Source organism: Myxine glutinosa, chromosome 2 (genome assembly GCF_964187855.1).
Source record: "Myxine glutinosa chromosome 2, kmMyxGlut1.1, whole genome shotgun sequence".
Classification (NCBI taxonomy): Eukaryota; Metazoa; Chordata; class Myxini; order Myxiniformes; family Myxinidae; genus Myxine; species Myxine glutinosa.
The window spans coordinates 266188631-266214490 of record NC_136262.1 but is presented as its reverse complement, the minus strand read 5'-3'; the positions used below and the strand labels follow the sequence as shown (position 1 = coordinate 266214490).

The 25860-nt window shown below is 49.3% G+C and overlaps 1 protein-coding gene across 6 annotated transcripts in view; it reads right to left on the bottom strand.

The window, feature by feature from the left end:
• Positions 1–25860, bottom strand: part of SFI1 (SFI1 centrin binding protein) — a 281420-nt gene that overhangs the window by 29786 nt on the left and 225774 nt on the right. For 4 of the 6 annotated variants that reach the window (XM_068105729.2, XM_068105732.2, XM_078772540.1 and 1 more), the window contains 9 exons: positions 21248–21322; positions 21035–21109; positions 19713–19889; positions 17798–18018; positions 16794–16928; positions 16042–16480; positions 14318–14432; positions 9945–10164; positions 5655–5784 (listed from right to left, as the gene is read on the bottom strand). In XM_068105729.2, the coding sequence (XP_067961830.2) occupies positions 5655–5784; positions 9945–10164; positions 14318–14432; positions 16042–16480; positions 16794–16928; positions 17798–18018; positions 19713–19889; positions 21035–21109; positions 21248–21322 (1587 nt within the window). The remainder of the gene's footprint in view (positions 1–5654; positions 5785–9944; positions 10165–14317; positions 14433–16041; positions 16481–16793; positions 16929–17797; positions 18019–19712; positions 19890–21034; positions 21110–21247; positions 21323–25860) is intronic. The other 2 variants (XM_068105731.2, XM_078772539.1) reach the window with 1 other exon arrangement.

The following is a 25860-nucleotide window of genomic DNA, read 5'->3' as shown; positions in this document are numbered from 1 at the left end:
TCCACTTCCTCCTTGGTAGCAAGTCGCGCGCGTAGCACCGCGCTTCATTGGTGACTTCGACATTCTGGTCAGCCGCCGCTGACCACCCGAACCCGCCACAGCCATGGCAACCAACGCGGTCTCCGTCAAGCTCCCCGAGTTCTGGGAGGCACAAGCTGAAGTTTGGTTCCTGCAGGCAGAAGCCCAGTTCCAACTTCGAGGCATCACGGTCGACGAGACCATGTACTGCCACGTGGTCGCCTCCCTCGGGCCCGGCACGGCCGCCCGCGTCGTGTCGGTCCTGAGGAATCCACCGGCCGACGGCAGGTACGAGGCGATCAAGCGCCTCCTCCTCGCCACGTTCGGCCTCACGGTGGACGCACGAGCCGACCGCCTCTTAGACCTCCCCGAGCTCGGTGACACGCGACCATCGGTCTGCATGGACCATATGTTGTCGCTGATGGGCGACGAAACCCCGACCGCTCTGTTCGCGGCGTTATTTCGTCGCCAGCTGCCGGCACGGGTCCACCTCACATTGGCCGGTTCTACGACAACGGAACCCCGGGCCCTCGCTGCCGAGGCCGACAGGTTCTTCGTGGCTTTGGACACGCAGGCGAGTCTTGCCGCGGCCGTCGTGGCTCTCGGGGCTGTTGCTGATGCACCACACCTCGTGTCCGCCGCCACGTCCCGCCCACCACCACCGCGAAGAAACCCGCGACCTCCGCCGCCGCAGCCGCCCACCTGGTGTTTCTTCCACGCCAAGTTCGGCCACAAGGCTCGGCAGTGTCGCCCGCCGTGCTCATTCGGCAGGTCGGGAAACGGGCAAGCCGACGCTCGGTGGCAGCTTTGAGCGTCGGCGGTTCCAACAGCCTACTGTATATAATGGACACCTTGTCCGGGCGCTGTTACCTGTGCGACACGGGAGCGCAGGTGAGTGTCGTTCCTGCCGGTACGTCCGACAAGCAAACCGCGGGCCATGGCCCCGCGCTGCTTGCGGCCAATGGTACGTCCATACGCACGTACGGAAAACGCTGTCTCTCTCTGCGGTTCGGAGGGCAGGTTTTCCGGTGGTCGTTCGTCACAGCCGACGTGCCCATGGCATTGCTCGGCGCGGACTTCTTATGTGCTCATGGACTATTGGTGGACGTAAAGCACTGAAGGCTTGTCCAGGCAGAGACGTTCAGCTCGCTCGCTTGCGCGCTGCCCCGCTCGTTGAGCAGCTCACAGAGCAGGTTCAGTTCCGGCCAGGTTCATCTGTACGCTTCCGGCAGCGGACGAATTCACCCGCCTCCTCGCCGGTTCCCCGACCCTCACGCGGCCCACCTTCTCGGCAGGGGCCGTTAAGCACGGGGTGGAACACCACATCCCCACCTCCGGGCCACCGGTCTACGCCCGGGCACGCCGCCTCGAGCCGACGAAGCTCGCCGTAGCTAAAGCGGAGTTCGCTACGCTGGAGTGGCTCGGCATCGTGCGGCGCTCCGAGAGTGCCTGGGCGTCACCGCTCCACATCGTGCCCAAGCCCGGCGGGGGATGGCGACCGTGCGGGGACTACCGGCGCCTCAACGACGCCACCACCCCCGACCGCTACCCCCGTCCCCCACATACAGGACTTCTCCGCCCGGTTGGCGGGCATGTCCTTCTTTTCAAAGGTGGACCTCATACGCGGCTACCATCAGGTCCCCGTCAGGCCGGAGGACATCCCGAAGACGGCGGTCATCACGCCATTCGGATTGTTCGAATTTCTTCGGATGCCCTTCGGTTTGACAAATGCGGCTCAGGCGTTCCAGCGACTTCTGGACAACGTCTTGCGCGACTTGGATTTTATATACGTCTACGTGGATGACATCCTCGTCGCCAGCGCGTCCCGTGAAGAGCACCTACACCATCTCCGCACGCTCTTCGAACGTCTGGGCCAGCATGGCCTCATCGTGAACCCCGCTAAGTGCCGGTTCGGCATCGCTGACATCGACTTTTTGGGGCACCGCGTCACGAGGCACGGGGCCGTCCCCCTACCGGCCAAGGTGGAGGCGGTGAGGGGGTTTCTGAGCCCCCGCACGATTAATGGGCTCCAGGAGTTCCTGGGCATGGTGAACTTTTACCATCGGTTCCTGCCCCGCATTGCTCAGCTCCTGCGGCCCCTCCACGAGGCCCTCCGAGGGAAGCCGGACAAAGGTGACGTTACCTGGACCGAGCAGATGGACGCGGCGTTCGCGGGCGTGAAGCTCGCCTTGGCTAACGCCACCATGCTCGCGCACCCGGCGCCCGATGCATCGATCGCCCTCACCACCGACGCCTCGGACTACGCGGTGGGCGCGGTGCATGAGCAATGGGTGCGTGGAGCTTGGCAACCGCTGGCGTTCTTCAGCCGGCAGCTTCGCCCGCCCGAACGCAACTATAGTACCTTCGACCGCGAGTTACTCGGGCTTCACCTGGTGGTCAGGCACTTCCGCCATCTGCTCATCACTTCACAGCCTTCGTCGACCACAAGCCGCTGGTCTTCGCGATGGGCAAGGTCACCGAGCCGTGGTCGGCCAGGCAGCAGCGTCACCTCTCGGCCGTGTCCGAATACACGACAGACATCCGGCACGTCGCGGGAAAGGACAACCTGGTGGCGGATTGCCTTTCCCGGTCCGTCGCCCACGCGGTCCACCTTGGCATCGACTATGCCCGGATGGCGGCGGACCAGGCCGCCGACCCCGGTGTCCAGGCCTTGCGGACCGCCGTCACGGGCCTCCGCGTCACCGGGGTGCCGTTCGACGGCGCGGGCACGGCCCTCTTGTGTGACGTCTCCCTCGGGCGGCCTCGCCCCATCGTGCCCACGGGCTGGCAGCGCCAGGTTTTTGATGCCATCCACGGCCTGTCCCACCCGGGCACGAAGGCCTCCCAGAGGTTGGTCGCCGACAAGTTTGTCTGGCATGGCCTCCGGAAGGCCGTCCGCGGCTGGACCAGGACGTGCCTCGCGTGCCAGCGCGCGAAGGTGCACCGGCATACCCAGGCCCCATTGGCCCCGTTTACGGTGCCGGCACGTAGGTTCGACCACGTGCACGTGGACCTGGTGGGACCTCTGCCCCCCTCGCGGGGTTTCACCCATGTCCTTACCATGGTGGACCGCACCACCCGGTGGCCGGAGGCCGTGCCTTTGGCGGCGGACGTCGCGCAGGCGTTCATCGCCACCTGGGTCGCCCGGTTCGGCGCCCCCTCAGACATCTCGTCCGACCGCGGCACCAGTTCACCTCGGAGCTCTGCGCCGCGGTCGCGCGGGGGCTCGCGGTCCAGCTGCACCGAACCACGGCCTACCACCCCCAGGCCAACGGCCTGTGCGAGCGGTTCCACCGCTCCTTGAAGGCCGCGCTCCGGGCCACCCTCCGCGACGGCGGCTGGGTCGACAGGCTCCCCTGGGTCCTGCTGGGCCTCTGGACGGCGCCCAAGGAGGACCTGCGCGCATCCGCGGCGGAGTTGGTCTTTGGACAACCGCTGCGGGTGCCGGGCGAGTTCCTCCCCGACCCCACGGCACCTTGGTCCATGGCGCAGGAGCGCTCCGCGCTGCAGGAGACCGCCCGGAGGTTCGCCCCGGTGCCGACGGCGCACCACGGGCACCCACCCACGCACGTCGCCCCGGAGCTTCGCACCGCGGAGTATGTCTTCGTCCGGCACGACGCCCACCGGACACCACTGCGGCCCCCGTACGACGGGCCTTTCCGCGTGCTGGAGACCGGGGTGAAATACTTCACCTTGGACATCGGCGGTACTTCAGACCGCGTCTCGGTGGATCGACTCAAGCCGGCCCACCTCGACGTGGACCACCCACCGCCGGTGGCTCGGCCCCCGCGTCGGGGCCGCCCCCCGGCACCGCCCAGCACCGCCGGCACGCCGCCCCCCCGGTCCGGCACCCATCCCAGGTACAGCCGGGGGCATCCCAGCTGGCATCCCTGTACCCCGGACGCCGCCGGTCGCCAGAGGGCGCTTCGGCCGGGTCATCCGTTTGCCCCGCAAACTGGCCCTCCAGGTGCGCGGGAATTCTGGTCGGGTGCATGTGGCGGACACGAAAGCTCACTGGCATGGTGACACGAAAGCCCACTGGTGAAGAACCGCGCACCAAGTGGGCGGCGGCCACGCCCGAGGGGTAGGCGTGGCCTCAGGATATACACCGGAGCGCGCATGGGCTACAGTGACCTCTTGTCAATAAAGACACTTTTGTTTTAACCGCGTTGTCCGCTTCCTCCTTGGTAGCAAGTCGCGCGCGTAGCACCGTGCTTCAACATCATCATTAACATCTTTTATTCCCCATGGAGAGTTCTTTACAATGAGCCATGTCTCAATTTTTTCTGTGCAGCGTTTTTGGAGATATAGAGGTGCAAACTTTTTCGGTTTTTCCAAGATGGCGCCTGTACCACGTGCGGTGTGACGTCATAATTATCATTAAAAATTATACAGATGGAGTTGCACCTATGGAGAACATTTCCTGTCAATCGGACCAACGGTTGCAGAGAAAATCATCTATCTATAATTCCAGTAATCTCTGTCTGTCTGTACGTTTGTCTGTGACCGCTGTTTCTCGACAACCACGGGTCCGATATACTTTTAACTTGCCAGGTATATTGCTGGGGACCCGAGGATGTGCCTTTTCAAGGTTTCATATTAATCGGACAATTACTTACCGAGCTATGTCCAAAAAACGATTCAACCAATCAGAGAGCAGCGAACGATCGCGTGTGCCGAACGTGGAGGACACACTCTGCCTCGGATGGCACATTTGAGAGCGTATTCATTTATTTCACGTTTGCAAACTATGTTGGCGTTAAACTATGTTTTACAACTAATAAAAACGAATTTGCGATTCATTCGCTTTCCTGCGCGTTTGTGCACGCGATGGCGATTTCTTTACCAAACTCCGGAAGCCGTTCGCTTTGGACCAAACCATTGCATGTAAATAGAGGGGGGGGGTTCTGTGGTCGTTGCGAATGGACCAAACCATTCATGTAAATAGAGGGGGGGGATTGTCACTGTACTCGCAAGCCGTTCGCCGTTCGCTTTGGCGTTGCGAATGGACCAAACCATTTCATGTAAATAGAGGGGGGGGATATAATTTTAGATAGATATATAGTACGGGCATATATATAGTACGGGCATGCCCTAGTATTTATTATGTGCGGACAAACAGACAGACAGACAGACAGACAGACAGACTCAAATGCAATACCCTCTCCTCTGGCGAGGGTAACTAGAAAACAAACGAGTGAAAATAGAGTACGCCCTTTTGGCGAGTGTCATAGCCGGGCTACGAAGATTCGGCACCTGGTGATGACGTCGTGCTGCATCTGGAGATGGAATAGCGGGGGGCGGAGTACAATAATCGTTGATGTAGATATCCGATAATCCCTCCGTGCAGAAAGCAACGTGAAGAACAGTGAAATGCCTGGTGTTGGCTCTACGGTTAAGGTGGCTGCCTTGAGATCTTAGGTCCTGAGTTTGAGCCCCTTTAATGCCGTTGAAATACCACCAGGTGGGTTGACTCAGCGTGCCATACATTGGCGGTCGCAAAATGAGTAACAGCTTTATGGTAACAGGGAGCACTGCATCAGCGGCACAGCCGTGCCTTCAGAAAATGATGCAGCCAAGCAGCCACAGGCTGCATCCGGAAACAACAACAACAACAACAGCGATGGAGATCCTACCTTCTGGAGCTCCTGATTAAATTCCTGCGCAGTAAGCTCCTCTCCTTCGGGTCGATGAGCTCGTTCCCCGTTACTGAACTGAAAACCATCGAGCCAGGATTGCAGCACCAAACTCTGTCTGCGTAGAGACCTGCACAACCACCAGCAGGTTCACCACTGAGCACAGCAAGTCCTAAACATCTCCGCAAAGCTTTTAGCAATCCTCAAAAATCGTTAACATTGCTCAGCCTGCTTGAACTTCAATGAAAACCAAATGGCAGTACAAAGGAAGAATACCACGCACGAGTATTTGCATTTTGTCGCTGGATAGTCTACATACTCATGGCATAGCCTAAAATGACGTACATACTCATGGCATAGCCTACAATGGCGTACATACTCATGGCATAGCCTACATACTCATGGCATAGCCTACAATGGCCTAAATACTCATGGAATAGCCTACAATGGCCTACATACTCATGGAATAGCCTACAATGGCCTACATACTCATGGCATCGCCTACAATGGCCTACATACTCATGGTATAGCCTACAATGGCCTACATATTAATGACAGAGACTACATACTTATGACACTTCCTTGTTGTCTTGATGGTTCATTTTAATCACACAAATTAACTCCACAGTAATATTTTGGTGAACATTTTCAGGGTCACAGTTCCACCACAAGGCTCATGTCCAGTTTTTGTAAATGGAAGAGCCAATAAAACACATGATCAACCATTAAAAAAGGAAGAAAACTCAGAGAATGCAAAACCCCACGATGTTCCAGTGGGCTCACGGCAGGAAGAGACAGACAGAGACAGAGAACTTCTGCTCGACGTGCCCTGCGACACTTCGGAGACTACAGGACGTCTCTGCAAAAGGGCCGAACTGTGGTTTCCTCTCATTTAAAAGCGCTTCGGCAAAACGTTTTTGATAACGAGGATAAATGGCTGAACGCAATACTTGAATGTCTATTCTCGCCTCATATTCGACGTCAGTGCTGCCAAGACACTTTCGTCCTGGGACGTGGATTAGCCATCGCTCCGATGCGCTCAATGAATGAAAAGGCGCCGTCTTGGTGTCGATCATTTTCTGGGAGAAAGGCCAAGTGGGATCGGTAAAGATATGATGAGGGTAAAGAGAGGCATTGTCCAAGTGTGCGTGCGTGCATGTGGGCGTGCGTGCATGTGGGCATGCGTGCATGTGGGCGTGCGTGCAAGTGCGCGTGCATGTGGGCGTGCGAGCATGTGGGCGTGCGTGCATGTGGGCGTGCGTGCAAGTGTGCATGCATGCGTGCGTGGGCATGCGTGCAAGTGTGCGTGCATGTGGGCATGCGTGCAAGTGTGCATGCATGCGTGGGCATGCGTGCAAGTGTGCGTGCATGTGGGCATGCGTGCAAGTGTGCGTGCATGCGTGCGTGCGTGCAAGTGTGCGTGCGTGCATGTGGGCGTGCGTGCAAGTGTGCGTGCAACTGTGCGTGCGTGCATATGTGCATGCGTGCAAGTGAGCGTGCGTGCAAGTGAGCGTGCGTGCAAGTGAGCGTGCATGCAAGTGTGCGTGCGTGCAAGTGTGTGTTGTGTAAGTGTGCGTGCGTGCAAGTGTGTGTTGTGTCAGTGTGCGTGCATATGTGGGTGCGTGCAAGTGTGCATGCGTGCAAGTGTGCGTGTGTGGGTCGTGTAAGTGTATGTGCATATGTGGGTGCGTGCATGTGTGAGTGCATGCAAGTGAGCGTGCGTGCAAGAGTGTGTCGTGCAAGTGTGGATCGTGTAAGTGTGTGTGCATATGTGGGTGCATGCAAGTGAGCATGCGTGCAAGTGAGCGTGCATGCAAGTGAGCGTGCGTGCAAGTGAGCGTGCATGCAAGTGAGCGTGCGTGCAAGTGAGCGTGCGTATAAGTGAGCATGCGTGCAAGTGTGCGTGCTGTAGTACAAATTAACCGGGAGTGCAACACGGCAACGATGGGCCAAATGTCCTCATTGCCTTGTTTGAGGTCGTATATAATCGTGCGACGACTGCTTACTCTCAGTGGAGACTGTGAACCTTTGTAACATTAATTTTCATTCTGCATACGGAATATAAAGAATTAAATGCACAATTGGTTCGATTCCCAACAAACAATTCACTTTCGAAAGCGACGCGGAAATGCAAACGTGCAAGTCCAGCTCCGCTCCTCTCCCCACCGATTGGCTAGAGCGGCATTGTTTTTTTGTTTTTTTTAACATCAAGTCGATTAAGAATTGCAAATTTTTATTGTGACGTTGAACTAGTGCGTGCAACAAATTTACAATAATGCGGTGGAACAGATTTTGTGGCAATTGGCCATGGGGTATTAGAATTGTATAACAATCAAAGAAAATAACAAACAAGGGAACAACTCGTTCTTCTTACTATAATTCACCAAATGTCTGTCCGTCTGTCTGTCCATCCGTCCATTCCCAGGTACTGCAAAAATGGCTGAACCGATCGCAACAAAATTTTGGGTGGGTCATCCTGGGACCCCTGGAGTAAAATAGGCTACATTGTTTTTCCAATTTCAGCTTTGGTCTCCAGCATTTTCAGGTTTGGACTCCCACCTAACGTTATTGTCACAGGTACCGCAAAAACGGCTGCACCGATCACAACGATACACCTCCATGCCCGTGGGATTCCCACAAGTACATATAATATAAATAATACATTATTTAAATAAATAAAATAAACACAAATTAGGATAATTAATTACATCAATCATTCCTTTGTTTTACAGACTATAAGTCTTATGGAAGAGCTGGCATACAGAACGGAGGGAGTTACATGTTGAGGGATGGGGGCATGAGGGCATCATGTTCATCAATTACCTGATTGCTCTCTGGTGCATACAGAACGGAGGGAGTTACATGTTGAGGGATGGGGGCATGAGGGCATCATGTTCATCACTTACCTGATTGCTCTCGGGTGCATACTGAACGGATGGAGTTACATGTTGAGGGATGGGGGCATGAGGGCATCATGTTCATCACTTACCTGATTGCTATCTGGTGCACACTGAACGGATGGAGTTACATGTTGAGGGATGGGGGCATGAGGGCATCATGTTCATCACTTACCCGATTGCTATCTGGTGCACACTGAACGGATGGAGTTACATGTTGAGGGATGGGGGCATGAGGGCATCATGTTCATCACTTACCCAATTGCTCTCGGGTGCATACAGAACGGATGGAGTCACATGTTGAGGGATGGGGGCATGAGGGCATCATGTTCATCACTTACCTGATTGCAATCTGGTGCACACTGAACGGATGGAGTCACATGTTGAGGGATGGGGGCATGAGGGCATCATGTTCATCACTTACCTGATTGCTATCTGGTGCACACTGAACGGATGGAGTCACATGTTGAGGGATGGGGGCATGAGGGCATCATGTTCATCACTTACCTGATTGCTATCTGGTGCACACTGAACGGATGGAGTAACATGTTGAGGGATGGGGGCATGAGGGCATCATGTTCATCACTTACCTGATTGCTCTCGGGTGCATACAGAACGGATGGAGTTACATGTTGAGGGATGGGGGCATGAGGGCATCATGTTCATCACTTACCTGATTGCTCTCTGGTGCATACTGAACGGATGGAGTCACATGTTGAGGGATGGGGGCATGAGGGCATCATGTTCATCACTTACCTGATTGTTCTCTGGTGCATACTGAAAGGATGGAGTTACATGTTGAGGGATGGGGGCATGAGGGCATCATGTTCATCACTTACCTGATTCTTCTCGGGTGCATACACAACGGATGGAGTTACATGTTGAGGGATGGGGGCATCATGTTCATCACTTACCTGATTGTTCTCTGGTGCATACTGAACGGATGGAGTTACATGTTGAGGGATGGGGGCATGAGGGCATCATGTTCGTGACTTACCTGATTGCTCTCTGGTGCATACTGAATGGAGGGAGTTACATATTGAGGGATGGGGGCATGAGGGCATCATGTTCGTCACTTACCTGATTGCTACCTGGTGCATACTGAATGGAGGGAGTCACATGTTGAGGGATGGGGGCATGAGGGCATCATGTTCGTGACTTACCTGTTTGCTATCTGGTGCATACTGAACGGATGGAGTTACATGTTGAGGGATGGGGTCATGAGGGCATCATGTTCATCACTTACCTGATTGCTCTCTGGTGCATACTGAACGGATGGAGTTACATGTTGAGGGATGGGGGCATGAGGGCATCATGTTCATCACTTACCTGATTGATATCTGGTGCACACACAGGCCGAAAGCAAAGAGAGCATTTAATGAATTGTGTGTACCTGAGCTTAGTCCGGGTATCGTGGAACGTCTGTAGTTCGGTAAGGATTTCCATCATGTTCCTCAAACTGATAGGCCAAGGTGACCCTCCACCATGGTCATCCTTTCCTCGGTCACAAGAATCTTCAAATCCATAACCATAGGCCTTGTTTCCTTCATTTTTGTCTTCATCCATAACCCAGTGCCTTGGCTCCTCATGCTCGTGGTGTTTTGAAATGTTTGCTTTACAAAAAAAGAGAATTAAGAGGAAGTTAACATGCTCCATACAGTACATATCATGCAAATTTAAACACAGGTTGTTTGACATCACCCTCCCTGCATGTGTAATATGTATAAAGCGTTGATAACAAGCTGCAAGTTTGACAATAAGTTATTGACAAAGATCGTCATGAACAGCATGAAGCAGCACAGACTCAGAGGTCTTTACTAATTACAATCAACTCCAGGGTACCTGTGCTCGTTGGGATGCAGGTATTAGACGACACATGGCACCCACCACGCTCAGCACCACATACGATGGGGTCTTCTCACAAGGTAAAATATAACCATTGACGGTATACCGTTGACCAAAGCACAAATTGAGGCCTGGCCCTAAGTGGCTGTGCGATTACAAATTTACGACTGAGGCCATGGCAATCTATAATTTACTCGGAAAGACAGGAGGAAAAACAAGAAAGAGCAATCAGAGATTGCAGACCCTCGTAGGATGTGTTTTCAGTGGTTTTTAAGGCTTTTGTGTTAAAACAAACATGGCGGCCAAACCACGTGACCGATGACGTCATCATTGGTTTTATTTTACCTCCACCAATTTATTCCTCGATTATGTTCAAGAAATTTCATCTTGATTAGATGAAGTTTTGTACTTGTCGAATTATGACGTCATAATGGAGGCACCTATGACATCATCACGAACATATTTTATTCCGCATGGAGAGTTCTTTACAATGAGCCATGTCTCAATTTTTTTCTATGCGGCTCTTTCCAAGATATAGAGGTGCAAAGTTTTTCGGTTTTTCCAAGATGGCGCCCATAGTACGTGACCTATGACGTCATAATTATTATTAAAACATTATACAGGTGGAGTTGCACCGATGGTGGAAGTTTCCTGACAATCGGGTCAACGGTTGACGAGAAAATCATATTTATTCTGTGCGGACAAACAAACAGACAGACAGACAGACAAACAGACAGACAAACAGAGACAGACAGAGACAGACAGACAAACAGATAAACAGACAAACAGTCAGACAAACAGACAGACAAACAGACAGACAGACAAACAGACAGACAGACAAACAGATAGATAGACAGACAAACAAACAAACAAACAGACAAAGAGACAGACAAACGGACCCAAATGCAATACCCTCTCCTCCTGCGAGGGTAAAAAATAAAGAAACATTTGAATCGTACAAATGGCAAGGACTCGTGCTTTCCGTACAAGAAGTTCCATATTGTCCACCGAGTTCTTTGAGAACAAGTGACAAACAAAACGGTTTTCATCGTTTGAATCCATCGGCCTCAAGCTCTTGACTTTCCACCGAGAAACAAGGCCTGGTTGCGCCTGGGAATGCTTTCAGATTACAGAAAAGCTCGGGAACATCCAAAGGAGACAATAACGAAAATGATGAATCCAATAAGATACCACAATCAAGTATCCCCTTACCTACTGTCTCATGACATGGCACGAGGTTCGCATTGCTGCCAAATCACCAGTGTCCTGTGTCGGAGTGGTCACCTGTGTGGTGCGTGGGATTGGTTGGAGCACGGAAACGTTTTTTTTTTTTTTTTTTTTTTTTTGTATACAAGATCGAGGCTCGTGAAAGAGCTAGCATTAATCACACAAAAAGACAAACCGACACACAAAACACAAAAAACAAGGGGAGCGGCAGACAAGATGGGGAGAGAGGGCGAAGGACACAAACACAACATTTGAGAGCAGGGACATCGGGAGGACTTGGGGAGAGGTGGGAGAGGAATAAAACATATGAACACTGCAAGGACTCTGGGGTGAATTACCGGGGGTAGAAAAGATCAAGGTTTTCGATGGGGGAAGATAAGAGATGGTGGTGAACAGCTGTTTTAAAGACCTGGAGGGAGGAGTGGGATTGAAGGGAGTGGGGGAGTTTGTTCCAGAGGCGGGAGAAAAGGGGAATGAAAGAGTGAAGGTGAGCAGAGAGCCTAGACTTTGGCAGTTTAACCATAAGAGGGTTGCAGGCAGATCTTGTGCGACCTGAAGGAATATTGGGGGGACAGAGCACAGAGAGAGCTGGGGGAGCAAGGCCGGAGAGGAGTCGGTAGAAGACAGAAAGACCACCAACCTGCCTGCGGTGAGTGAGTGAAAGGCCTTCGGAGATGACTACATCGCAGGAGATTCCAATGATTCTGATAGCTTTGGCCTCAACAGCGTGAAGCCGAGCAAGGTGTGAGGCAGGAGCACCAGCCCAGAGGGGGGAACAGTATTCCATTGAGCTGCGGATGAAAGCCTTGTATGTGGTGAGGAGCTCAGGTGTGCCAAGGAAGGACTTCGCACGACGGAGGATGCCCAGTCGGCGACTGGCTTTGGAGGCCAGCTTGGAAATGTGGTTTTCCCAAGAAAGATCATGGCAGATAGTGAGACCCAAAAGCTTGAGCGACAGAACTTCTTGGAGAGGATTGTTGAGAAAGTAAATGGGAGGGTTGTCCAGTCGGTCCTTTTGGAGAGACATCGTAAGAGTGTGAGATTTGTCAGGATTGAAAGACATGTTCCACTTGTTTGACAAGTCTGTGATTTTGTCCAGGTCTGCAGAGAGTGAGGAGGCTGCAGACTGCCGATCTGAGGGATGAGGAATGGAGCGGCAGATAGTGGAGTCATCAGCAAAGAGATAGAGAGGATTTTCCAGAGAGTCGGAGAGGTCATTGATGAAGACCAGAAATAGCACAGGGCCCAGAACACGACCTTGGGGAACTCCAGCCAGAACAGGCGGGAAGATGAGAGAAATCCATTCAGGGCCACACGTTGCCTACGACCAGAGAGTAAATCCACAAGCCATGAGTGGAGATTTCCCTGAATACCATAGGAGGTGAGTTTGGTGAGCAGAGCTGGGTGCCAGACCGTATCGAAGGCACGTGATATGTCAAGTGAGACAGCTCTGATTTCCTGTTTGGCATTGAGGACCTCCATCCATTGTTGAGACAGCAGAAGCAACATGTCCAGAGTAGAATGACCTGGTCTGAATCCAAATTGATGATCAGAGATCAAGCCATTGGAGAAGAGGAAGGATTTGATATCTGAAGCAATGATGGATTCCATGACTTTGCTGATAATTGGGAGCAGGCCGATTGGTCTGTAGTTGCAAGGATCTGTTTTTGCACCTTTTTTGTGTAAAGCGGTAATGTTTGCTGATTTCCAAGATGCTGGCAGATGACCTTGAGCAAAAGAGAGGGTGAAAAGAACAGAGAGAGGGTGAGATAGAGCGGCAGAGCAGGATTTTAGGACCCGAGGGCTGATGCCATCTGGTCCAGTTGCAGAATCAGAGTCGAGGTTTGATAAAAACTTCTCCACCTTGTCAGGAGAGAAGGACACAGAGTCCAGGAGCAGTTGGGTTCGACTGGGAAAGGTGGGAACAGAGAGAGATGGGTTTGGGACACAAGATTTTGAGGCAAACACAGAGTTGAGGCATTCGGCTTTGTCACGTGCGGTGTCAACTGTGTAGCCATTTGAGGTAAGGGAGGGGATGGAGGGACAACAAACACCAGAAACGGATTTGACCAGACACCACCAGGATTTGGAGGAAGGAGACAGGTTTGAGAGTTCAATCTTGAGTGTGGAGAGATAGTGCTTCCTGGCACTCCTGAGGGTAGAAATACACTTGTTTCGAGCTTGGTGGAAGGAACTGAGATTGCCTTCAGTTGGATTTGCCTTCCAAGACGCAAAGGCAAGTTGTTTCAGGGCAACTGCCTCACCACAAGATTCCGTGTACCATGGACGGGAGGAAGGGTAAGACAACTGAAGACGAGATGGGATAAATCTGTGCATGAGACAGAGCAGTTTGCTTTGGAAGAATTCCCAGGAAGAATTGATGTCAGAGGCAGTAGAGATGGGAGACCAGTCCAGACGATTGATGGCTGCTTGAAGACCGTGCCCGTCGGCCTGAGTGAAATGCCAGACTCGTCGGTGCTGAGGAGGCTCTCTGAGAATGGCCAGTGAGATGTCCACTTTAACAAGCACATGATCAGAAGAACCGATTGGAGCAGAAGAAGAGCAGCAGACATTTGCAGGGAAGTTAGTCATAACCAAGTCCAGAAGAGAAGATACCCCATTGGCTGAGTTTCTCAGTCATGAAATGCCCCGAGCTCCGTTAAGAGTACGGGCCTCGAAATATCATTTACTCACCAACACATTGTTCCTCTCGTCCAAAATGGCAATCTTGGGGAAGATGCAATGAGGCTTGGGATGGTCCATGAAGTCCGGTTTGAAAAACGGCACGTCCCTGCTGTTTGCAGGTGACCTGAGGAAGGAGCACACGATGACCAGGTGAATGGGAAAGGGGGTGGTGAGTGGTTAAGGTTTCGGGACAATTTATATCGGTAACAATTGCTTTGAGCAGGAGCACAGGTAAAGACGAGGAACAAAGGGGTTGTGGGTAAAACAGAAAGATGCCCCTATGGGGGATGGGGGGAAGAGAGAGGGCACTGTGGGGGACAAAAGGTGGATTTGTATCAACAACAATAATCCACCAACATGGAACTTCAGGCAGGAAATCGTTTCCCTTTTCGGGTTTTGCAATTGTAATAGGATGAATATGAGAAACAGCACTCCAAGCAACCCAAGGTGTGCAAAAAGGCATGTCCGAAGCACAATGGATGCTTTACACATGTACAGGACGGTAGTTTGGAGCAAAGTACACAAAGGTGATATCCACAACAGGTGAGTGGGTGGAAGTGTGGACCTTCAGTGCAACTTGAACAAAATGGATGAAGCTGCAATGTGTGGAGGGAAGTTGTTTGTGCCACGCGTGTAATCGCACACACATGTTTGTTCCACGCGTGTAATCGCACACACATTGATGGTTCACTTTGTTCATTAACACACATCTCAGCAAGTGTTAAACACTGAAGTGCGCTTGTCATTTCCCTCCTGCTGCGACAACGCACCAGGTCGCATAATCCAGGGAAAACAAACAAACAAACTTTTATTATGACATCAATCACACTTTTGGAGAAGCACGTGTTGTGTACAATTAGGAATAATGAATTATTGGGACAAACAAGGACTTGTGCAGGGTGGAGGTGGAAGGAAAGTTTGTGTGTGCATGTCGGGGTGTTTATGTGTAGGTGTGTGTATGTGTGTGTGCATATAGGTATGTGTGCATGTGTGTGTGTGTGTGTGTGTATGCATGTAGGTGTGTGCATGTACGTGTGTGTGTGTGTGTGTGTGTGTGTGTGTGTGTGTGTGTGTGTGTGTGTGTGTGGATATAGGTATGTGTGTATGTGTGCTTGTGTGTGCGTGTGTATGCATGTACGTGTGTGTGTGTGTATGCATGTACGTGTGTGTGTGTGTGTGTGTGTGTGTGTGTGTGTGTGTGTGGATATAGGTGTGTGTGTGTGTGTGTGTGTGTGTGTGTGTGTGTGTGTGTGTGTGTGTGTGTGTGTGTGGATATAGGTATGTGTGTATGCATGTAGGTGTGTGCATGTACGTGTGTGTGTATGTGTGTGCGTGTGTGTGTGTGTGGATATAGGTATGTGTGTATGCATGTAGGTGTGTGCATGTACGTGTGTGTGTATGTGTGTGCGTGTGTGTGTGTGTGGATATAGGTATGTGTGTATGTATGTAGGTGTGTGCATGTACGTGTGTGTGTATGTGTGTGCGTGTGTGTGTGTGTGGATATAGGTATGTGTGTATGCATGTAGGTGTGTGCATGTACGTGTGTGTGTGTGTGTGTGTGTGTGTATGCATGTGTAGGTATGCGTGTAGGTGTGTGCACTCGTGTAGGTGTATGTATGGAAGTGTGCGTATGTGCACATGTAGCTGTGCATGATTTTTCTTCTGTGTGACAATGTAAAAGGTGTGGGATGAGTGGTGGGTCGGAAGGGGAGGACAGGGGTCGCAAAGCGGACCTGGAATGAAGCCGGCTGCAGGAAGTACGAAGGGGGAAGCAGCTTGTCCATCAGCAGGATACTTGAAGAAAGGGGACTTCCATGTCCTTGGTTCGGTTCGCATGCCGAGGTCGCATCAGGAAGCCCTGACAATGTGAACTCGTTGGCCGCCTGCGGATTGGCTCGCACGGCCGGCTGGCCAGCATGGCCTTGTGGGAAACATTGCACCGGTGAAGGCTCAGACGGCTGCCACATGCCTTTATCAGGGGCGCTTGTAGCCGGGAAGCTGACAGTTTGAGGCCACGGCTTGTCGGCACGTGGACCCGAGGGTGTCGGTGGGTCCCCGCCTGCAACGATGACCCGTGATGCCGGTGGCGTGGCCAGGCCAGAGTGGATGGCATCTGCGACGTGCCTATCGGTGTACCCAAGATGCAGACCACTTGCACACGACTCTGTAAGGCTGTGGGCAAGGGTGTGTGTCAAAAGTTGTGCACGCACACACACACACACACACACACACACACACACACACACACACACACACACACACACACAACACACACACACACACACACACACACACACGAAATTGTTGGTACATTTAACTTACAACTAGTTCCCAATCCATTGCATTTTACTTAACTATATTCCAATATGGTGACATTATGTGTTTGTGAAAAACAAATTAACATTATTATTTTGAAAAATGGAATTTCTAGGACAATACAGACGGATGTGGGTGGCTTGAGTTCATCTAAACTTTTGAGCCCCACCTGGATCCACTACCGGTACGCCAGGTATCGAGGCCCACAGATATGCTAGCAGGCTCAAGCAGTCCCTCTCTCTGAAGAGAGCTTGCCAGGAAAGATGGGTGTCGTGGCCGAGGTCGGGCCTTTGCACCGATCGATCTGGAGCGAAGGGGAGTCGTGGGTAAAGGTACAACCAAACGAGAAACCTGTACCAGGTAATTGTACTTTCCTCATATTGTTGCCCAATAAACACTGAATCGACCTGCTCTGCCACCCACTCTGCATACCTCCACATGCATGATAAATCACCGAGTTGTTTCCATGGCCGTACAGGCCATCTACATATTATGTATGCAAAAAATAGCACCATTTTAAATTCCTCCATCAACTACCCCTGTCGTTTCATTCTATTTAGAACTATTTTTTCCCAATTTGTGACAACAACAAAACAACAACAGGCATTTTATTCCCCCTCTCCAATTTCCCTAACCTCTCGTTTCATTCTGTTTAGAACTATTTTTTCCCAATTTGTGACTCTGCACCAAAAAAGTAAGCATGCGCCCCAGTTGTGACTAGATGTGACTAACCCTAACCCTAACACCACCATCTCTTATCTTCCCCCATCTAAAACCTTGATATCTTCTACCCCCGTTAATTCACCCCAAATCCAATTTTTTTTTTGGAAATACCGACTTCTTTCTTTCCTGGAAGTTCTAGCAGTGTCCATGTGTTTTATACTTTCCAACGCCCCCCCCCCCCCTCCCCATGCCTCCTCCCCCAAGCCCTCTCCTTCCCACAGATCTTCCGATGTCCCTGTTCTCTGCTGTTGTATTTGTGTGCTTCTCTCTCTCTCTCCCCATCTTGTATCCCGCTCCCTTTATTGTATGTTTTGTGTGTCCGTTTTTTTGTTTGTTATTGATGTTAGCTCTTACACGAACCTCGATCTTGTATACAAAAAAAGAAAAGAAAAAAAGAAAGATGTATATGTCTGTGTGTGAAGTGAACACAGTCGCCATCAAAGTACTTACAAGGTATCCAATAAGGATGAAGTGGGAGGCATAGGCAGTTTGGAGACCTTCTGAGACACCCAAGAAGACTGAAGAGATCTTAAAGAGACAGTCTGTCCAGAAATACTGCTGGCCTCAGGTCCCAAGGTCTTCCCAGCAGGCCGAGACCCTTTGTCCCCGAGAGCCCGGCGTTTCCAGCGCGCTGCGCAGCGGTGAACCACATCGTTCACATTGCGCGGACTCTGTACGAAGCGGCGTGATCAAGAATGTTGATGTAGGTTATGGTAGAACGTTCAACACAACTGTGACGGTCTCTCAAAGCAAAGGGTATGCGCCTTTTACGGTCCAAAAATATTGGCAATTTGTTTTGCACTTGAGGGCAAGATAGCATCACACGAGGAGTAACCCCGAATAAGCACTTTTTTTTTTTTTTTTTTTTTTTTTTTTTGTATACAAGGTCGAGGCTCGTGAAAGAGCGAACATTAATCACACAGAAAGACAAACCGACACATAAAACATATAACATCGGGAGCGGTAGACAAGATGGGGAGAGAGGGGGAAGGACACAAACACAACATTTGAGAGCAGGGACCGAGAGACATGGAGACATCGAGAGATCTGAGAGAGGGCGAGGGCTTTGGGGGGGGGGGGGGGGCATGGGAAGGGGGCGGTGGGAGAGGTATAAAACATATGGACACTGCCAGGACTTCCAGGAAAGAAGTTGGAATTTCAAACAAGGTGGATCTGGGGTGAATTAGCGGGGGTAGAAAAGATCAAGGTTTTGGATGGGGGAAGATAAGAGATGGTGGTGAACAGCTGTTTTAAAGACCTGGAGGGAGGAGTGGGATTGAAGGGAGTGAGGGAGTTTGTTCCAGAGGCGGGAGAAAAGAGGAATGAAAGAGTGAAGGTGAGCAGAGAGCCGAGATTTCGGCAGTTTAACCATCAGAGGGTTGCTGGCAGATCTTGTGCGACCTGTAGGAATATTTGGGGGACAGAGCACAGAGAGAGCTGGGGGTGCAAGGCCGGAGAGGAGTCGGTAGAAGACAGAAAGACCACCTACCTGCCTGCGGTGAGTGAGTGAAAGGCCCTCAGAGATAGCTTCATCGCGGGAGATTCCAATAATTCTGAAAGCTTTGGTTTCAACAGCGTGAAGCCGAGCTAGGTGTGAGGCAGGAGCACCGGCCCATAGGGGAGAACAGTATTCCATTGAGCTGCGGATGAAAGCCTTGTATGTGGTGAGGAGCTCAGGTGTGCCGAGGAAGGACTTCGCACGACGGAGGATGCCCAGTCGGCGACTGGCTTTGGAGGCCAGCTTGGAAATGTGGTTTTCCCAAGAAAGATCATGGCAGATAGTGAGACCCAAAATCTTGAGCGACAGAACTTCTTGGAGAGGATTGTTGAGAAAGTATATGGGAGGGTTGTCCAGTCGATCTTTTCGGAGAGACATAGTAAGAGTGTGAGATTTGTCAGGATTGAAAGACATGTTCCACTTGTTTGACCAGTCTGTGATTTGTGTGATTTTCATTGTGCATCAAGGAAATGCTTTAGCTTGACAAACTTTGTTATTCGATTGGAAAATTGTGTGAGCGATCACAGCCAATCATGATTCCAAACTGAAGCCGTTTCCTTTGAATATTACAAGTCGTCACTGTGAGAAAAATCAAATAATCCACTTACATGGATGTCAGATACAACAACACATAATACACCTACAGCAACAACACATACACCTACAGCAAAGCCATAAACCGTAAACAAATGAGATTCACAAGCGAATCGAGTTCAAGAAACATCGAAAACTTTACAGACCATCCTGTCAACTTGGGCCTGTTGGTTCAATCACTAAACACCAACAACTTTTGTGAGGCTTCATCATGGGCCAGTAATACGTATAAACAACCGCTGGTGGATCGCAAAGCCAAAGCTGAAGTCGTACCCGAACCCGCGAGGCCACCGGTACGCGTGCGCGCCTCTCAATAGCTTTGGCTCTGTGCTGCAATAGCTTGGCAACTCCTCGTCTCAACAGATGGCAACGAAACTGAACCAAGGCCTTGGCTTCCATAGCGCGCTTCTGCCGGCGCTGCTCAGTGTAACGCAGCCAGGCCGCAAACACCTGTAGGTACGGCAAGGAGGTCAGAGGGTCAAAGAGCAACGGTGGAAGAAGTGACGTTCGATGCAATCTTGCTCTTTGTGGAGCATTTGAGACTTCGAACTGACGAGTTGCATACCAGAATTATAGTACAATTGTAGACATAAACGATCAAATGCATTTGACAAACAAGAAAAAGAGCAATCAGAGATTGCAAACCCTCGCCAGGATGTATTTTCAGTGGTTTTTAAGGCTTTTGTGTTAAAACAAATATGGCGACCGAACCACGTGACCGATGACGTCATCATTATTTTTTTTCTAAAGTAATTTATTCCTAGATTATGGTCAAGAAATTTCATCTTTATCGGATGAAGTTTTGTACATGTCGAATTATGACGTCATAAAGGAGGCACCTATGACATCATCATTAACATATTTTATTCCCCATGGAGAGTTATTTACAATGAGCCATGTCTCAATTGTTTCGATTCAGCACTTTCAGAGATATAGCGGTGCAATTTTTTTGGGTTTTTCCAAGATGGCGGCCGAACCACGTAACCTCTGACGTCATAATTATCATTCAAAATTATACAGGTGGAGATGCACATATGGTGAAAATTTCCTGTCAATCAGACCAACGGTTGCAGAGAAAATCATATTTATTCTGTGTGGACAAACAGACAAACAGACAAACAAACAAACAAACGGACTCAAATGCAATACCCTCTTCTCTCGTGAGGGTAATAAACAATCTTCTATGATCCGAGGACGGACAGGCACAACGAGAATGAATTTTTGTCAATGAGCTCAGGTTTCATTTTAATACAAAACAAGCATCACTGGTCAAGTGATTTGCTTGGAAAACAATGATTGGACACGTCCAATGAAGCAATCATGAATTATCCTATAAAGGATGGGTATTGAATTTTCAAGGAGCCGTGTTAACGTTCGACGTTGGAAGGGGAGGACACAAAGCGGAGTTATCTAATTAAACAACTCGGCCAACTTTAAATGCACACTCTCTGTAAGGGGCTCCAAGCCCCCTCCCCTATCCTCTCATGCAGCCATGCCAGAGAAAGAAAACTTCACACCGTCAAGGAGACAAAGTGAAGGAAGCAGGCGAGGAGTGCGAGACAGGGAGGCCATTAATTAAATCCCAAGAAGATTACCTTGCCTTGCAAGATGAATGCCCAGTGCCACAGAGCCTCAGCCGTTGCCTCAACTTCTCGATTACGGAGTACAAGCTGGAGAGAAAAAGACCAAAAAGTAGGGGGAAAATCCACGAGCAACAATCACATTATCACAAAGGCATTCTTGAACCAGAGGCATTATTCTGGTGTAACGACCCATCGGGGGCCGACAATGAAACTGAATGTCATTACCTTTTGTCTCCAGGTATGGAAGCATCTTCTGATAAAACTCACTCTCTGTGCTTTTTCTCCAGAAATGCAAAGCGACTCGGAAAGGAAATACAAAAATGATGAAAAAATAAATAAATAATAATAATAACAACAACAAAAAGAAAACTATAACGGCACTCTTTGACGTCACGACATGCCTCCGCCCACATTATTACATCATTATACATACTTGTCCCCAAGTTTGATTTAAATCCATTCGGCTGTTCTCAAGTATCACATTTTACCGGACATGACCTCTGGCCTCACCAAAATCACCTCACTCCTCACCTTTGATGCCAAAACATAATCAGTTCATCTTTGCATCAAAGTATATGCTTGTACCAAGTTTGGTCAAAATAAAATCCCTTCACTTGTTCACAAGTTGGCTCGGCAACATAATTTTTACTTGACATGACCTCTTATTTTTGACCTCTTGACTCCAAAGTTTAATCAGTTCATGTTTACATCATTATACATACCTGTACCAAGTTTGATTTAAATCCCTTCAGCTGTTCTCACGTTATCACATTTTTACCTGACATGACATCTGACCTTTGACCTCTTGATGCCACAATCCAATCAGTTCGTGTTTACATCATAAATACTTACACCAAATTTGTTAAAAAATCCCATCACTGGTTCACGAGTTGGCACGGCAACATAATTTTACTTAACGTGACCTCTGATCTTTGACCTCTTAAACCCAAAATCGAATCAGTTCATCTTTTCATTATGACACATAACTGTACCAACTTTGTCTTGGATCCCTTCAGGCATTCTTCGGTTATCGCAGTAACAAAATAATTGTAACTTAACATGACCTCTTGACCCCAAAATAGATTCAGATTATCTTTGCATCATAATATATAATTATACCAACTTTGGTGAAAATCCCATGACTGGTTCACAAGTTAGCTCGGTAACATAATTTTTACCTGACAGGATATCTGACATTTGACCTATGACCACTTGACGCCAAAATAGAATCATTTGACATTTACACCATTATACATACCTGTACCAAGTTTGACTTAGATCCCTTCAGGCATTCTTAAGTTTTAGCAGTAACTAAATATTGGCAACTTAATATGACCTCTGATCTTTGACCTCTTGACCCCAAAATCGAATCAGTTTATCTTTGCATCATGATATATAATTATACCAAGTTTGGTGTTAATCCCATGACTAGTTCACAAGTTAGCTCGGTAACAGCATTTTTACTTGACAGGATGTCTGATATTTGACCTTTGACCTATTGACCCCAAAATAGAATCACTTTATATTTACAGCAGTATACATACCTGTACGAAGTTTTAATTAAATCCCTTCAGCCGTTCGCAAGTTATAAAGCTATTACAGATTTTGACCTTTGACCTCTCAACCCCAAAATCTAATCAGTTAATCTTTGCATCATCTATCTATAATTCCAGTAATCTCTGTCTGTCTGTCTGTACGTTTGTCTGTGACCGCTGTTTCTCGACAACCACGGGTCCGATATACTTTTAACTTGCCAGGTATATTGCTGGGGACCCGAGGATGTGCCTTTTCAAGGTTTCATATTAATCGGACAATTACTTACCGAGCTATGTCCAAAAAACGATTCAACCAATCAGAGAGCAGCGAACGATCGCGTGTGCCGAACGTGGCGGGCACACTCTGCCTCGGATGGCACATTTGAGAGCGTATTCATTTATTTCACGTTTGCAAACTATGTTGGCGTTAAACTATGTTTTACAACTAATAAAAACGAATTTGCGATTCATTCGCTTTCCTGCGCGTTTGTGCACGCGATGGCGATTTCTTTACCAAACTCCGGAAGCCGTTCGCTTTGGACCAAACCATTGCATGTAAATAGAGGGGGGGGATTGTCACCACTCGCAAGCCGTTCGCTTTGGACCAAACCATTTCATGTAAATAGAGGGGGGGGGGATATAATTTTAGATATAGATATAGTACGGGCATGCCCTAGTCTATCTATAATTCCAGTAATCTCTGTGTGTTTGTTTGTACGTTTGTACGTTTGTACGTTTGTACGTTTGTTTGTTTGTCTGTGACCGCTGTTTCTCGACAACCACGGGTCCGATATCTATCTTCTATCTATCTATAATTCCAGTAATCTCTGTACGTCTGTCTGTACGTCTGTACGTTTGTTTGTCTGTGACCGCTGTTTCTCGACAACCACGGGTCCGATATACTTTTAACTTGCCAGGTATATTGCTGGGGACCCGAGGATGTGCCTTTTCAAGGTTTCATATTAATCGGACAATTACTTACCGAGCTATGTCCAAAAAACGATTCAACCAATCAGAGAGCAGCGAACGATCGCGTGTGCCGAACGTGGAGGACACACTCTGCCTCGGATGGCACATTTGAGAGCGTATTCATTTATTTCACGTTTGCAAACTATGTTGGCGTTAAACTATGTTTTAAAACTAATAAAACCGAATTTGCGATTCATTCGCTTTCCTGCGCGTTTGTGCACGCGATGGCGATTTCTTTACCAAACTCCGGAAGCCGTTCGCTTTGGACCAAACCATTTCATGTAAATAGAGGGGGGGGATTGTCACCGTACTCGCAAGCCGTTCGCTTTGGACCAAACCATTGCATGTAAATAGAGGGGGGGGATTGTCACCGTACTCGCAAGCCGTTCGCTTTGGACCAAACCATTTCATGTAAATAGAGGGGGGGGATATAATTTTAGATATAGATATAGTACGGGCAATGCCCTAGTACTTTAAACTTGCCAGGTATATTGCTGGGGACCCGAGGATGTGCCTTTTCAAGGTTTGAAATTAATCGGACACGTACTTACCGAGCTATGGCGATTTAGCCGTTCGCCGTTCGCTTTGGCGTTGCGAATGGACCAAACCATTGCATGTAAATAGAGGGGGGGGTTCTGTGGTCGTTGCGAATGGACCAAACCATTCATGTAAATAGAGGGGGGGGGGGGGTTCTGTGGTCGTTACTGCCACGTGGTTTCAAAGTTTTTTTTTGTTGTTGTTGTTTGCACGCATGTTTTTTTGCACCCACGTACGGGCACGCCCTAGGATGTTTACACACACACACCCCTACACAAATTTTTTTTTTTTTTTTTTTTTGGCAAGGAACGGGCACCCACGTACGGGCACGTCCTAGCTTATATATAGTACGGGCATGCCCTAGTAATACTAACTTTAGTCAGAATCTCATCACTGGTTCACAAGTTATCATGGTGACAGGATTTTTACCTAACATGACCTCTGACCCTAAAAAAGAATCAGTTGATTTTTTAGTCATTATACATACCTGTACCAAGTTTGAATTAGATCCCTTCAGCCGTTCTCAAGTTATAAACCTATTACAGATTTTGACCTTTCACAAATGACCTCTTGACCCCAAAGTCAAATCAGTTCATCTTTGCACCATAATACATACCTTTACCAACTTTGGTCAGAATCACATCACTCATTCACAAGTTATCGCGGTAACAGGATTTTTACCGAACAACCTCTGACCTTTGGCCTTCGACTTCATGACCCCAAAATCTAAACAGTTCATCTTTACCTCATTATACATACCTGCACCAAGTTTGACTAAGATCACTTCAGCCATTCTCAAGTTATTGCGGTAACGAAAACCTATCACGGACGGATGGACGGACTGAGGCTGGGCGGACAACCTGAAAACATAATGCCTCCTGCGACTTCATCGGAGGAGGCATAAAAACATAAAGAACAAGAAAAAGAGCAGAGATTGCAAACCCTCGCCAGGATGTATTTTCAGTGGTTTTTAAGGCTGTTGTGTTAAAACAAATATGACGGCCGAACCACGTGACCGATGACGTCATCATTATTATTTTTTCTCCACCAATTTATGCCTACATGACGCTCAATAAATTTCATCTTGATTGGAGGAAGTTTTGTACTTGTCGAATTATGACGTCATAATGGAGACACCTATGACATCATCATTAACATATTTTATTCCCCATGGAGAGTTCTTTACATTGAGCCATGTCTCAATTTTTTCTATGCAGCGCTTTCAGAGATATAGAGGTGCAATGTTTTTCGGTTTTTCCAAGATGGCGGCCGAACCACGTGATCTATAATATTGTTGTGGTTTTGAGAACCCCTCACTTTGCAAATACTTGTAAATAATATTCCATCATTTAAAAGGTCAAAGGTCGCACCCATAGTTAGGCCACAGCAACACGTAGGACACCATAGGACTTTCAGTTATTTCCTTAGTATGCGTTTCAGATAAGGCTGTGTTCCCAATAGTTGAATCTGGGTTGCATTAATTAAATAAGATAGGTCCCAATCCATTCTGGCCATTTTGCCAACCTCTCTCTCCCAATTCTGTTATGCGCCTTGGTTAGCGTGCGCACAGGCGCCGCCATTAACCACACGGTCAAGCTCGAGGAAGAAGGGGGCGGAGCGCCAAGAACGAGGCGTGGCCCTGTCAACGAGCCGTCAAGGGCGGAGCCGGTGAGCCCTCGCTAACCAACCAGGGCTGAGGTGAGCTCGCTGGCGGGCGTGGCTCTATGAAGCGCGGATTGATCTGTAAGCGCACTATATAAGCGCACGCGCCAAGCCCTATGACGGACTGCGCAGGGA